At 42.8% G+C, this 14653-nt stretch overlaps 1 protein-coding gene across 4 annotated transcripts in view; it reads left to right on the top strand.

Moving 5' to 3' along the window:
• Positions 1-14653, top strand: part of TMCC1 (transmembrane and coiled-coil domain family 1) — a 61617-nt gene that overhangs the window by 15470 nt on the left and 31494 nt on the right. Inside the window, exon 1 of one of the 4 annotated variants that reach the window (XM_072420502.1) lies at positions 226-848. The exons of 2 other annotated variants lie outside the window; for them this stretch is intronic. Coding sequence is in view for 1 of the 2 variants with exons in the window: in XM_072420499.1 (XP_072276600.1) it covers positions 7389-7448 (60 nt within the window). In the remaining variant the exon portion in view is untranslated. Of the gene's footprint in view, positions 1-225; positions 849-7146; positions 7449-14653 lie in introns of those variants that run through there. One more of the 4 variants, XM_072420499.1, reaches the window with a different exon arrangement.

Below are 14653 nucleotides of genomic sequence, written 5' to 3'. Positions count from 1 at the left end.
TACTAGAGGGACCCATTCAGGAGTGATACAGTATGGCACTATTGTATTCGCTGTGCTGTTATGAAGGTTTTATCCCGTGCAGATCCCAATTTGCTTTGATAAGCAGATGAACTACTTTGTCTAATATGTATGGTTTGCTAATTTCTTAGCTTTATACCCGAAGCAAGAAATATATCCACTCAATACAGAGACACAATTACTAGCTTGGAAAATGACTTGTTTATCCAGGCCAGTCTTCTCCCCCATCCCCTTTTAGCAGGCCACACCACCCAGCACTTTTCAGTTGTTTTTGGGTGGTTACTGAAGAGTTATGTCACAATACATGGACCACCACCCACCTACTGTTTCTTCCCACCCAGCTTTAAACATTTTTGACTATAATTGTGCAGGGTAACCAGCAGGTTTGGTCAAGATAAAGACCAGAAGGACTCTGACCCAGAATTGAGGAAATCTGTATGGAATATGGCTGAATGGGAAAGTCAAATACACAGTAAATTTGGAACGCATTGAGAAGGTATATTTGGGGGTCCTATGTATATTTGAAAGCTAAAAATAAACCTCAGCTGCAGCCAGAATATGTTTTTAATACTTCCCTTTCCACTTCAGTCACTAAAATACTTTGCTAGCCCACAGCTGGAGGGTTACCCAATCTCTCATGGTCTTCCTAAGCTTCCCGTCCCTGACAGCTGGGTGAGTCAAATGTGTGCATGTCAGGATAACAAGTTCCTCTTCCCCCAATAAGCTGTCACAATTTATTTTGCATTGTGGAAAGTGTATAAGTTTCTCTTCTCTGCATAGCTGGGACAGTGACCCTGACTCACCCATCTGCCACTGGAAGATTGGTTTGGGTGAGTAGAAAGGGGGAAATTACAACCCTTGTTAGGGTTGGGGTCTGTCATTCGAAACAGCTTGATGGCAACCATCATCTAGAGGGGTATTTTCAATTTTGTATTTGTAATATTATCTCAGGGAACCAGATGTGAGTCTAAGCCAGGAAGTCTTGTATGGGTATGGATTAACATGTTTATATGTTTGCTTGCTTTTAATAAAGCATTTAAGTTTTGTTTTTTTACTTATTTATTTTCTGTCCTTTTTACAATTGTAAACTTGGGAGTGCTGGATAACATGAGCCCCATGAGGTATTGTGGTTGCTTCTGTTAACCCCCTATGTCAGGGTTTCTCAATGAGGGTTCCTTCAGGGATCACTGGGGGAATTTCACAAGTAATAAGAAATTTGGCTCTCCTATCAATTTTGTCAAGTGACACGATGATCTTTTTGGCTATCTGAAAGGGTGACATTCTTCCCAATGGCCAGCAAAATCAGAGGAAATCTTTCCACTGACCACCACACTAATGTAATGTGAGCTGTGGATATAGAAATTATATAGAAGGGGTTCCCTGAAGACCTGAAAGTTATTTCAGGGTTCCCCCATGTTAAAAGGGTTCGAGAAAGAGTACCCTGAGGAAGGGCTATCAGAGACACCGGTAATGACGTATAGTAGCAGCATCCAGGAGCTGCTCATAAGAGCAAAAATGCAGAACAAACTCTGAAAAAAACTGTTTGTATTTAAAATAATTGTAAAAAAGATTTAAAAAATGTAACTATAAAGAATTTGCAAAGAAAAATATCATAGGTTGTTTTTGGTATTGCCTGTTATCTCTCATAGTCATTTACAAATTGCAAGGCTTGCTGTAGATGAAGCATTGTTACGGGAAAAAAGGAGGAACAACTTTTGCTGGCTCAGGGCAAAGATGCCACCAGCTCATTTCCAGCTGCTTCTATTCTGCTTGATAAACACTTCACAATAATAGCTTTCATTTTCGGATATTATAAAAGAGTCAAGTGGTTCCCAAACCATGATCCCCCCTTATATCTGTTAACTATATAAAACTGCAGTGCCAGCCATACATTCAGCTAATGATAAAAGAAATCCTAATGATGAGTGAAATGATCAAAGCTCAGAACAAAAGAAATCGCACAGTGCATTAAAAACATTGCAAATTTGCATGATAAAACTTTTTGTATTATACTTGTTTTGCATTTTGTAGTATGAACCCAGCTTCTCTCAGTCTTGGCATTGACGGGGAACTGTCAGTGCGTGAAGAACTAGTTCAAAGCTATTTGTGTTTCCTTGCCCAACACGTCTGCAGCCAGAGGTCTGAATTTTAATACCTTCGGTCCCCTGCCCTTATGGCATTTCCAGCCTCATCTTGCAGAACAGTGGCCTTATAACAATGTCCTCAGCTCTCAGGTTTCCCACTACGGGCAGCTATATGGCATCAAGTTAATCCTATACCCAGGATCAAATGAAAACTCGTCTCTCAAGGCAAAGGGAGATTTTGGTATTTAACCTAAAGTGGATCTCCAGTTCATACAGTCTTCAGTCTTGCAGTCGTGCAGGCTCTGCTCCTGGACCGAAATGGCTTATTCTGATTTAAGCTGCTGTCCTCTACAAGCCCATTAGTGTTTCTCAGCCAGGGTTCCTGCAGAGGTAGGGGTGGAGTGAGTAATTTGTGACACCAGTGGTCTTTTTGGATATCTGTAAGGGTGCCATTCTTCCTTAGGCAACCTGTCCTGTTCCATTTTAAAGAAGGTATGGCAAAACAAGAGTTCTACATCAAAGCTTTACAGGTTCAGTAATATTTATTTAATTATTCCTGATATCCCTCCACAGTTCTTGTCTCACACTTACCATCTGACCTGACAGAAAAATACCCTCCTAGCCACTCTCTTCGCTCCTCCAATGACTACTAATGACTTCCTCACCCATAACCTCCTCACAGGCACTGCTCCAAGACATTTCTGGAGCTGCCCCACTCTCTGGAATGGTCTTCCTCGTCCTATTCGTCTTGCTCCTACTTTCTGCTCATTAAATCTTTTCACACTATCTACCCTACTATCTACTCATCTACCCGTCTTCTTCTGTCTCCTAAACCTTCACTACTTCCCATCATTCAATATCCCCCTCCTATTGTGTGAAACTTCCCCCACCTCCTAGATTGTAAGCTCTTCGGGGCAGGGTCCTCACCTCCACCTGTGTCATTGTCTGTATCTGTCTGTCATTTTCAACCCTTATTGTATGTACAGCGCTGTGTAATATGTTGGTGCTATAATATATCACTCTGGGCATTTGTGCAAGAGAATGAAGGAGGCTGCATGGGCAGCTCGGGACAATTCTTGCAGAAGGGTCATTGCCTGTCCCTTATTATTATTATTATTATTAATATTATTAAACAGAATTTATATAGCGCCAACATATTATGCAGCACTGTACAATAAATAGGAGTTTCAAATGACAGTGACACAGGAGGAGGAGGAGGAGAGGAGATTGCTCAGAAGAGCTTACAATCTAGGAGTCTCCTTTTCTGCATTAAACACCTGCCTGATTGTTGATTTCTCAAAATGAGACTTTACTTCCACTTTAAAGTTCCAAGGCATTGCAATGCAATCAAAGCAAATCCCAGGTGGCCAGTACATTCTATGATTCTGCAGCACCTTGTCTGGTACCATCAATAAATCCACAGTAAAAGGTTGCAATGATAATGCTCCGTCCTCATTCTAATGTTTAGTTGCCCAGCTGTTGAACTTCTGTCTGTCTGTATCCTTAGTCATTTGTCTGTCTTCTAGATTTGCAGCTTTTGTAATTACTAGCAGGTGTATATCATGGTGTGGTCGGTTTGGGAATTTTGTATTGTCATGGCTCAGGATTGTAAAGTGACTTATAAACCGGCATGGCAACAGACTTAAATCAGGGTTTGTATATTTCTAATCCAAACATCGCTATTAGGATACTTGAGCCGGTGTTTACACAGCTTGTTCCCAAACCGGTTTCTATTCTTTATTTTCTACTTACTTTTCTTAATAAAGGTGTGGTGTGGGGCCTGGAGACACTTCATATGTATTGGTAACAACTGCTGTTATAAAGAGAACCTGGGACCTAATGTTATAGGGTATGGAACGTTCATTTTTATATAATACCTAATAGGACTAGGAGATCTCTTTAGGCGCATTGGCGGAGAAATGCAAAAAAAGGCTTCAACTAGTCAATGAGCTAAGTTTATGTTCAAAAATGACAGTGGTTGGAACAACCATTGTGAATTAAACATAAATCACACACAAATGCATATAAGGATTTGTACTTAATTCCATTCAGCCCTGAGATTAGCACAGCTCTATGACACAGCCCAAATGGCAGGCTAGGAGAGCTTGTGACTGGACAGTAAAGGAGAAGCTGCTCTTCTATAGCTCCGCTCTCTCCTTCTAGCTTTTGCTCTCTCTTCCCCCTCCTTGTCGCTCTCTTGCTCTCTGTTCTGCTCCATCGTTAATCATTTCTGTAAATCATTTCATCCATTCTGCTACCAGTAAAGAATTTTTCAATAACTGGCTTGTGGAGCGTTCCACCCTATCCATCCTGCCTGCTGCCTTCTCTGGGGATCAGGGTCTACTTTAACCGTTCATGATGATGGCCTGTTAATTATAAACCAGCTAAATAAATAAGACGATCTCAAGTGGAAAGCCATTGTGCCGCTGTCTTGGCGATTTAAAGGAAGCGACGCTCAGCTGTAAGCAAGATGGGTCTGAAATTGGCTATAGAATTAGCTATTGAATCTCATTTTCTTCTATGATGTTGCTCCAACCTATCTGGCACCAACGATAACTCCACAACTAAAGCAGAACTAAACCCGTGATATTCACCTCTCCCCAGTTGCAGGGTGCTACCAATCATCCATAGGATTTCTGTTCTTTAATTTCCTTTATCATTAGCTGAATGTATAGCTGACACTCCAGCTTCATATAGATAAATATATTGGGGGATGTGGTTTGGGAACCAAATTGCACCTTTGCCCATTGCGCTCCCCCTCAGTTCATTCAGTGCACATGCAAGGAAAGCCAGGATTGCCAACAAATGCTGAGCATGCTCAGATCAGGGTAGTTTGACAGCTGGACATTGATCAGGCAGGTAAGAATAGTTAATAATGCAGAGGGGACATTACCTGTACCTTTTGTAAAATAAATACCTGCCAGATTGGGATTTGTGATGTCTTAAAAAGACACTGCAGCTATCCTTGTGCAACAGGTGAGATAAAATCAAATGGGAAATATTGCATGCTAGAAAAAATCCACTTGCTGCCTTGAGAACTCATGGCTCGGCCTGAGAAGGCTTGTTGGGTACTCATCAACGGAATAGATCTGCATATTAATAGGCTGCAACTGTAAATCGGCAACAAAGAAGGTGTCGGCATTGTGGAAACAAACAATGTATGTTGACTGACATACAAGTGTCTGTGCCTACATCATGTTCATTACAGGTCCATTTAATTAGCAAGAACCAAAGCGAGCTCTGTGATTCTCACTCCGATATTGAGAAAAAAAGCGTAAAGTCAGGTGGCTGATCTCTGACTCAAGCTGAAGTCACAACTTAATGTGTAAATCTAAATGAAAGCGTAACCATAAATCTGCAAAACTTCGCACTTCTGATGACTCTAAGAATGGGGAGGTTACATAATATGTGAATCTTCCAGAAGAATCTGGCAGGTAGCGATCCATTACTCTTATCTTTGCTGTTTATTACCAATAAAGATAAAGCCGTTTTTATGGGCACTTACAACAGGTCAAAATCTCTTTTTACTGCCGGGAATGAAAACCTGCAGAGCAAACCAGGTGTTGTGTTATTCCAACAGAATCCCAGGGATTTCACTCTGTAATTCCAGAATTCTGATTTATGGTTACCTGTCTAAACAAAGCCAAACTTCGGTCACAAAAGTATGTTTTTCGATTGCCAAAAAAGATATAAATGTGCTTTTTGTGCACTTAATGCCTTTGTAAACCTAGATATTGCCTTGTAAAGGAAGAAGTGCAAAGAACGGAGCTGTGGGAGGGGCCCAGCAGCCTTATCCACTGCATGCTGTCTACAGAAAACTACTGAAGGGAGGAGGAGACAAGACCAGTCTTTCTGCACAGGGAGGGAGGAAAGTAGTGGCCGGTCTGTACTACAAGAAGCTACTGAACAGATCTTGAAGAAATGCACGAAGCACACTATGATGCAAATAGTCACACATATGGCTATTGTAACCAGACAATATTTGCCTATCCTATAGTTCTGCTTTAAAGTGCATCGGTTATCATGGAGGATGTCAGGAAGAAGGGTTTTTCCACCTTTACATACAGAGGAAACTGACCAGTGATGAACTGGGACACATTATAAAGCACATTATATTGTTACTGGAAGCAGCGTGTGCTATTCTTACAATTGTATAAACAAATGCTGTAATAAGTTGTCTGCAGGAAACTTCATAGCTGAGAGGTCAGACACCCTGCAGAGAGAAATGAACTCTGATCACACTGCTGAGCTGAACTTAAATTACAAAAAAACTCTTGTTTTTGTACTTGTAGTTCTTCTGTGGCTCAGAGGATGGGGTATGGACGGGTAATACAACCTCAGGTTTAGCTTTTGATACCTACCTGTCTGAGTGCTGCATTCTCCTTGCATGTTGGAGGTTAGTCTGGGGTAATGACCCCTTGCTCCCCCATGTGAACAGAGTCCTGCCTGGTGATTGGTTACTAGGACAATCCCTTTATCCTGAGAGTATGGGAAGGAGGTCACATGATCTCTCCATTCTTCTCTGTTGAGGTCTTCAATGGATGTACAGAGCAGTGGAGCAGCACAACAAGAGAAGGCTTGGTGGCCAATCAAGAGGACCTGTCACTTCCATTGACTAAGCAAGAAAAGTGACCCATCCATTGTAAATTGCAACCAGAATATAAAAGCACTGTAAGGTTCTTATTGCTCCCTGTGTGCACATTTGCCCTGATGACTATTATCTCAATGACAGGAAACCAACCTGGCATTTCCTGTGGAGGGCCATTGTAGACAGTACTTTGCCACTGAATTTGCAGCAGCGTTGTCAACCCTCCAGCATGTCTGCAATAATGTTGTCATCACCCCTGCATCCTGTACTCCTAAGGAGGCTCAGAAATAATTCCAACCCAGGGATGCTAGTAGAGATAAAACTCCCCACTGCTAATACTTACAAGCAGACCCCACCCATGTGGGAGAGGAAGGGTACCCTTGGCGTTATCTGCATTCATGTGACCATAATCACGAAAATAAAAACTGGATTTCTATCATTCTTCCTGAAGTTGTTGATTCTCTAAACAGGTTGTTGTTGCTTTAGCGCCTATTCTTGCCTTCAACTTTTAGAAAAACTCCAAGCTTTGCCCTTTTGGGAGAACAGCAGATTTTGGAAAGTCATCTCTGCAAGGGCAACGGCAACTGTGACAGATCTGCTTTCTGTGTGTTCATATGACTGCTTAGTTGATCAGCTGTTCACTCCAGCCGTGACTGTATGAGCGAATTCTAGAACAAGCGAGAGGGCCCAGAGGCAGCATGGAAGCACCGGCAGACGCCTGTCCGAGTTCAGACGCTGTGGATCCCTTGGCTGAAAACGTATGTGACACGGGTCAGGGGGGTGACTTCTTCAAACCGGGGAAAGGGGAGATCCTCTAGACAATGCTGAATTTATGTATAGGGGTGGAGGACGCATTACTAATGGGATATCCTGCTGCTTCTGTCTATGCGCTACATTTCCTGCTTCAATGATAGACTGCTTCTCATAAACTGCGACTCCACATTAGCCAGACAAGGTGCCATCTAAAGGGAAACTCCTGACAACTTAAAGCTTTCAGGCCTGATATGTATACAAAAAGGAAACATGTACAAATATTTTAGAGGTCTCTAACCCTTCCTACTTAGTCACCTTCACTGTTGTTCCATTGGAGGCACAACCTCTGGTTATGGGCTAGCATGTTACCTCCTACAGTGCAATGCTGGGATGTAAGCAGCCAATCAGCAGACCCAATTGCTGTCATGTGGTGTCCTCATGAGCCCTGTGTAAGCTCCAGCACAATAGAGTGTATGTAACATGTTTCACTCTCTGACATTTCATCTATTATTCTGCTGGTGATATCAGTCATGCTTCATACTAGAAATGAATGATTTCGGGACAGTACTGATGAACATTTTGGGATTTTTAAAAGCTTTGGCACTCATAGTTTATATCATATGAAATCTATGGTTTGTGAAATAACAAAAGATTTTAGGGTGCACCAATGACACAAGCATTAAGGGTTTCATCAGCATTTGTTTGCCTTCAGACTGTCCCTTTCTGATTGAATCTGCACTCAGTAGGAAGCGGGAGCTTCTGCTGTTTGCTAGGTAATTCTGTGTCACAATTCCAGTTATGTATTACCTTCCACAGATCACATGACTCCCCATTGGCTTCTTTCCAGGACTGCAGCCTCCTCCTTGTGATTGCTACCATATTTTAGGGTTGCAAACTGATCACTGGGAGGAGAGGAGACTAAGGAAATGCTTTCCACTGCATGCCGTAGGCTAATAGCATAATCTGGACCTAGACAGACTCACTGCCTGGAGCTCCAGGACGGCTTTTTATAAAAAGGCAGAGCTTGTGTGTGGACCTGTCAGTAATTTATTCATGCAGACTGAATTCAAAATCCTTGTTCATTACATATGCATGCTGTGCTTCCTGCTTAGTAGCGCACGGTGCAGTGTTTTTACTTCACTGTTTCTTTTAATAACAGATTCCCCTCTGAATCACCCTCGTTCATGGGCACGTGACTTCTGATAGCACCATGTGACACACAGAGCAGGAAAATTGGCCATCCATATGTAAAATTCTATGTTAAATCTGTGATTTCCTCAACACATCCAAATCCAAGTTAGATTACAGCACCAAATGACAACATTCATCGTTCAAGTTCACTCTGCTGGAGGAAGAATTACCGAGAATTATGCAATGTGCTGATTTATAAATAGAATCCAGGTTCCGGCACCAATTTTTCCACTCGCTGGCCAGTTTCCTTTTTCTTCAGACCTCCGTCAATGTGGCCGTAATTCGGTCAGATGTGCCTCTGCCATGGACGTCTTTGCAGTAGCTCGATGCATTAAATATTTGTAGAATAATGCTTTTGATCTCTGTCCCGAAGACGCTTTATTTAGACAAGAATAACAGAAGCGTCACCCATAGGTCCTGCCAACACAAGCGCCTGGCGTAGTGACAGCCCTATATACAAGAGCGCTTTAATTATCATCTCCAGCCAAACGACTGAATACACAGTGGAGAGGCATTGAAGTGAGATTGTTCATTGCCAGAATATGATTTATCATTGGAATTCATCCCGCTCGCCATCACACGGCATTACCGAACGGTGCGGTGCCACTGTGACGTCTTCCGGTGTCACCTGCCTGCTCATTGGACTAAAGCCAAAAAAGATCCGATGTGATTGTTTCAATGGATCAGAGAACGAATAAGAATCGTTCTCCTCAATGTAGAGGGGAGGACAAGCGAGTGGCACTTCATTGCTCTCATCCATACAAATGCACAGCGATCATCCCTGTTTGGACATTCATTAATCCATCAGGGCTGATTGATGAACCACTTGTGGAACCACATAGTTTTACCCTTGCTATCATGATCACATTTATCTTCGGCGACCATAATCTAGCCTGTGTGTATAGTTTAAAGGGGAGGTCCATCCTGGGTGCCAAACCTTCTTCTCCTTCTTGCTTCTCTTCCCCATTCCGACCTTTTCCCCTCTTGATTCTGTTTCTGCTATCACACGGACAGATCTTCTCAACAGATGGCTATTAAAGTGTCACTAAAGCCAAAAAAAAAAAAAGTATGTCCCAATGATCCCTTCCTTCCTCCTGTTCCTGTGGTAAATCCTCATAAATCTCTTCTATCCTTTACAGAGAGCTGCATAGCCTGTGGCTACAAATCATGCTCAGGGTCTTTATTTGTAGCCACCACATTGTACTGTAGAGAGCTGAGACTACAAGGAATCCTGGGACTTGGAGTTTTCTTATAAACCGGTAGCGATTTTCCAGTAATTCTGCTGCCCTCTAGTGTTCAGTTAGAGATAGTGACAGCCACCAGCAGCCTCTACACAGATTGACACACTTTAGAATAAATGATATTCCTGTATATAATACTTACTATTCTTGATATGAGAACTGTGGCTATAGATTGGTAAATGCAATCACCAGTTTTACCTCTACCCCATTCCAGCCAAAGCCCAGAATGTCTTTTATGCTATGAATCTATTGCTGCTGTCTGGAGGCGGCCATTCCTCTTGTCATTGTGCGTCTGTCAGAGGCCCGTCACTGTCACTGACTCATCTAACCCCTTTATCTATTGTTATCTGACCTGCTGGTGGCTGGCCAAGACGTCCCTTCCACCATCATGAAATATTACACAGTGCAGATACAATCTGCGTCTGCAGAACGTCTTTAGTTAGTGCGTTACGGATCCCTCCTTGCCTTCTTCTCTGGCCTTTAGTTTCATTCATTCCGCTAAATAAAAAGGAAATCTCCTGAGTGATTTCATATTTTATGATTGATTTAAAGAGGACCTGTACTGTGTAAGCTGTGCCCGGAAGGAGGAGAACTCATAGGACTATAATGCCCCCCCACCAGTCTTAGATCTTTTTAATATTGTTTGTTGTCGGAGTACGGAGACTGTTTCCTGCCGCTAACCTCAACGCTTCCTCCACCGGCAACAGATTTAATGGCGGTGATGCCACCACTGAGGTGACTGCAAGGGCAGTGCTTGTGTAATTCACCTATGTCATGGTACATGAACATTCACACTCACAGCTGATCTCATTCACTGATAAAGCAACAGTGTATCCCACGTCACTAACCGTAAACTGTATTTGTTATTTCAAAATGTTTACATTATGATTAAGTTTTCATGTCAGTTTGTATATTACTGATATGTTACATCTCTATACATAGACCGTTAAACACGCATTAATATCTATTCCTTAGGAAGCCCTATGTGGCGAAACGCATCAGATTATTGCGCACCACGGCGCGGTCATTTGAACGGTTACACTGTAAAGTCAATAACCCTTTGATGAAACTCACTGTGTATAGTATGTACAAATATTCTGTTTTGTGAAATGTTAACAGGACAGAAGAACTAATATTATGTATTTAACTGTATTAGATGGCTTATGTACCAAATCAATCAATATCAATAATCAATACATTTCACTTATTGCATGAAAAACCTCTGGGCCTCAAACCTCTTTCTTTTTCTCCACCCATTTACATACGTCACTAACCGGCCTATCGGAGGGCGGAAAAGTAAATCAATCGCTCAGCACACACCTGACAGCTCCGACCTCGAAGGTTTGTCGACTGAATCAATATTGTGCAGTCAATTCACAGTGCTGGCTGTGATGGCTGTGATGTTTTTGAGTACCTGTCCCTCGTAGAAAGAAGTGATGGCTCCACGTTGTGTCCCTAATGGGGGAGATTCTTGTACAGTATGTGCTGGTCCTCTTCTGCTTTTCCCACAATACATTGCATCATTCAATATATTCCCCAGATATTTTTTTTCTCCAAGCTGTGGTGACCCAATTTTTCAGTAGCCACTCCAAACACAGCCGGGTGGTCACTAAAAAGTGCTGGGTGGTGCACCCAGCTAAAAGAGGCCTTGTAGAACACTGACATCATTGCAATATGGGTTATGGAGGGCACGCTCCTGAGCAGTAATGAGGTTTACAAACTGTGTACAGTTCTGGTCACACATTGGAATCATCAACCTTCGCCTATTTTGTATATTTCCGACCTGCTCCACAGAGGGCCACAAGTGAATTTTTAATGCTGCTATCGAGGACAGGCTGTGCTGAACTCCGAACGTACTTGGTTTATATGTGTGTTAATAAAACTGCTTTAGATGCATTTTGCAACTTTCCTCCTATACCTCAGGGTTGACGGCCTCTCTTCCCCAAAGATTTTGTATATGTGATAGTGACACTGCACAGGACCTGAAGAGCTAGGATCTCTGTCTGCTTTTACTAAAGGTTGATACCAGAAACCATTGACATTTAGTTGCAGAGCAGTCTGGAAAGGAAGGCTCAGATTATTTACCAATCTTTTAATTGCTGCTTGTGGTTTGTATTTAGTTTAAATATCTATAAAACAATATTTAGTTTTGCACACACACAGGGGCTCATTGATGGACTGGTGGAGGAGCCTCCCTCAGTTCTGCCCTGCCACCTTCTGTCACTGCCTGGTACTGCAGAGTGTTCATGTTCATCTTGGCCACTTGCTCAGTGAGATGTCTCTGTATTGCTGTATAAACCAACTAGCGGCAAAATTTGATTTGTTATGTCTTAAAAAAAAAAACAAATGAAATTATCTTCTTCAATTTCTTTATTAAAACATAAATAATGCTGAATATCTGTATTTCGAAACCTTGAAGACTTCCCGTGATATGATGTCAGAATATATGATTCTACAAAGACGTCACCTGCACACAAATATTCATGTTTTCCCTTGGGTGTCAAAGGTCATTGCATTTTAGGATTATTAGGGTATCAATTAGCCTGAAGGAGGGAGGCTCGTAAAATCTGATCTGCCTGGGATTCTGGGTTCTTCATATCCAGGGGGTCCTAAAGAACCCTTTTCTGATCCTGTACATATAATACATATTGCATCATGTCACCCATCATATACACCTTGGGTTTAGTTTCAGAATAATGACAGATTTGCATCTTTCATGTAACTAAAATCCTTGAAGTATAGAGCTACTGGCCTCTCCATTGTGACAGCCGGAATTCCTTCAGTCTGACGTATTGTTCCACTTGCTGAATCACCTCTTCTCCCAGGTGTACGGTGTACTCAGTTACCTGTAGCCCCGCCCTTCAATGTATAGTGTCTGCGGCCACCTGAAGCTCCACCCATCAATGTATAGTGTAGTCAGCCACCGGTAGCTCCGCCCCTTGGCACAGGTAAGAATTGCTCATCAGCTGTTAACCCACCAGAGATTAACCCCTCGGTGGCCGTGCACTGCCGAACCTGACTTTTACCCAACCATGCATGCTCTATCTTTTCTGCACCCCTCTCTGATTTATTTTGGGGTTACTAGGACTCAACTTTCCCTACATGGTGTATGACCAGGGCAGATAGTGACACAATCTGGGGTATTCTTGTAAATATTAAACATCTGGTGCAGTTACATACTTATCATGCTGTGGATGCTGATTGGGGGTTGTTGCAGGTTATTAGCCCTGTGCTGGTTTGGTGTAGTACCCCTTGCTGTGGGCAGATGTTGTACTTTATTATCCTTTCTCTCTGGAAGGTTGTCGCACCTTAGTACCCCTGCACCTGGCGGGTGTAATACCTCGCTGTACATTGCGGTTCTTTTTCCAGCTCAGGGTTTGTTGATCCGGCACACACACACAAATCATTCCTTGTTGAGTGAATATTTCGGACAGTTTGTACCGAGGTCGGACACACCCACCCAGAGGAAACATCAACATCCATTGCTGGCAGGAGGGAGGCTCAAAGTGAAAAATCTGCACACTTTCTGGCATAATTTATTCACTCAAAAAGTGTGATCATGAAATACAGGCAGAGAAGTTGTCACCCAACCTGTTAGGGAGTACAAGTCCCAGCAGGCATTGCGCACACATGGCATCAATCTATCACACAAGACGACAAATCCTGAAGCCACCAGACCATATACAGCCTGAGAAGGATGGCAGCCAATCACAGACAGGCTTGCAAGAGCCTCCTGAAAATGCCAGATCCCTGGCTGCTATGCTGATCTAGAGTACTGCAAGTCCCTGACATGGAACAAGTGTGCAGATGGAGATGCAGAACATCCATACATGTATGTTGTAGAATCCGTGACCCAACATGCAGTCGTGCCAGAGGATTATCATGACAGCTTCCTTAAAGTTCCTTTAAATCAGTGTATGTGATTTGTAGAATCGTCACCAGTCAATGAGCAGGAGATGTAAGAAGTTGATTCCATGATCTTGTATTGGAAAAGTAGGTTAAAGTTCATTAGGTGCAGAAGACGCAGGTCACAGAGCTCATATATTGTGGGCGCTGTGTGCCATCTGCTCCGCCATCGCCTGCTCGTTCGTTGAGATTCCAAATTTAGGCTCAGCCTTGGAATGTCTAAGCAAACTGTCAGGTTCATGGCAGGAACAAGCAATACCCAGCTGTCAGACCTGCAGATCAGCGTAATAAGAAGTTACTATGTTTAAGAGGCAGCTGTAGAAGCTCAGGTAGGTCTGTGTTGAAGTTGAAAATCTTCACCATTTTTGTTTTTTTGCATAAGCCATTGGGCAGAAAGTTCCCCGCACACGGCTATATCTTTGCAAACACCGGGGCTGATGACTTTGGCAGGGAGTCTGTGTAAACAAATAGGAATGGCTGTGAGGTGGATCATTCGCCTGCTGACAGCTGGTGCCGCATACCAGAATGTTCCGTAGTCATTTTGTGAGCAAAGCCGGCTTTAGTTGGAATATAGCTCACTGGTTGGCTGAGCGGCATCAGAGAGGCATGAGATACCTGGCACCTCGGTAGAGGTACAGCTTCTCAGCCACTTGGGTATGACATGCTGATGAGTTATTGACCTCCAGCCCTCCATTTAGTCTTGCACAGTTGTACCAGCTCCTCTCCTGGTTTAAAACAACTTGCTCTGATTTCACTGGCGCCTCTCCCAATGTACATTAAAAACTGCAGCAAGTCAGATTGAGCAGGATACAGGATAAACAAATATACACAGAATACGGTGGCCCAGAGGATAGAACTCTGTCCCAGGTTCG

This window comes from Pyxicephalus adspersus, chromosome 8, assembly GCF_032062135.1.
Source record: "Pyxicephalus adspersus chromosome 8, UCB_Pads_2.0, whole genome shotgun sequence".
In the NCBI taxonomy this organism is placed as follows: Eukaryota; Metazoa; Chordata; class Amphibia; order Anura; family Pyxicephalidae; genus Pyxicephalus; species Pyxicephalus adspersus.
This window is presented reverse-complemented; position numbering and strand designations above follow the sequence as displayed.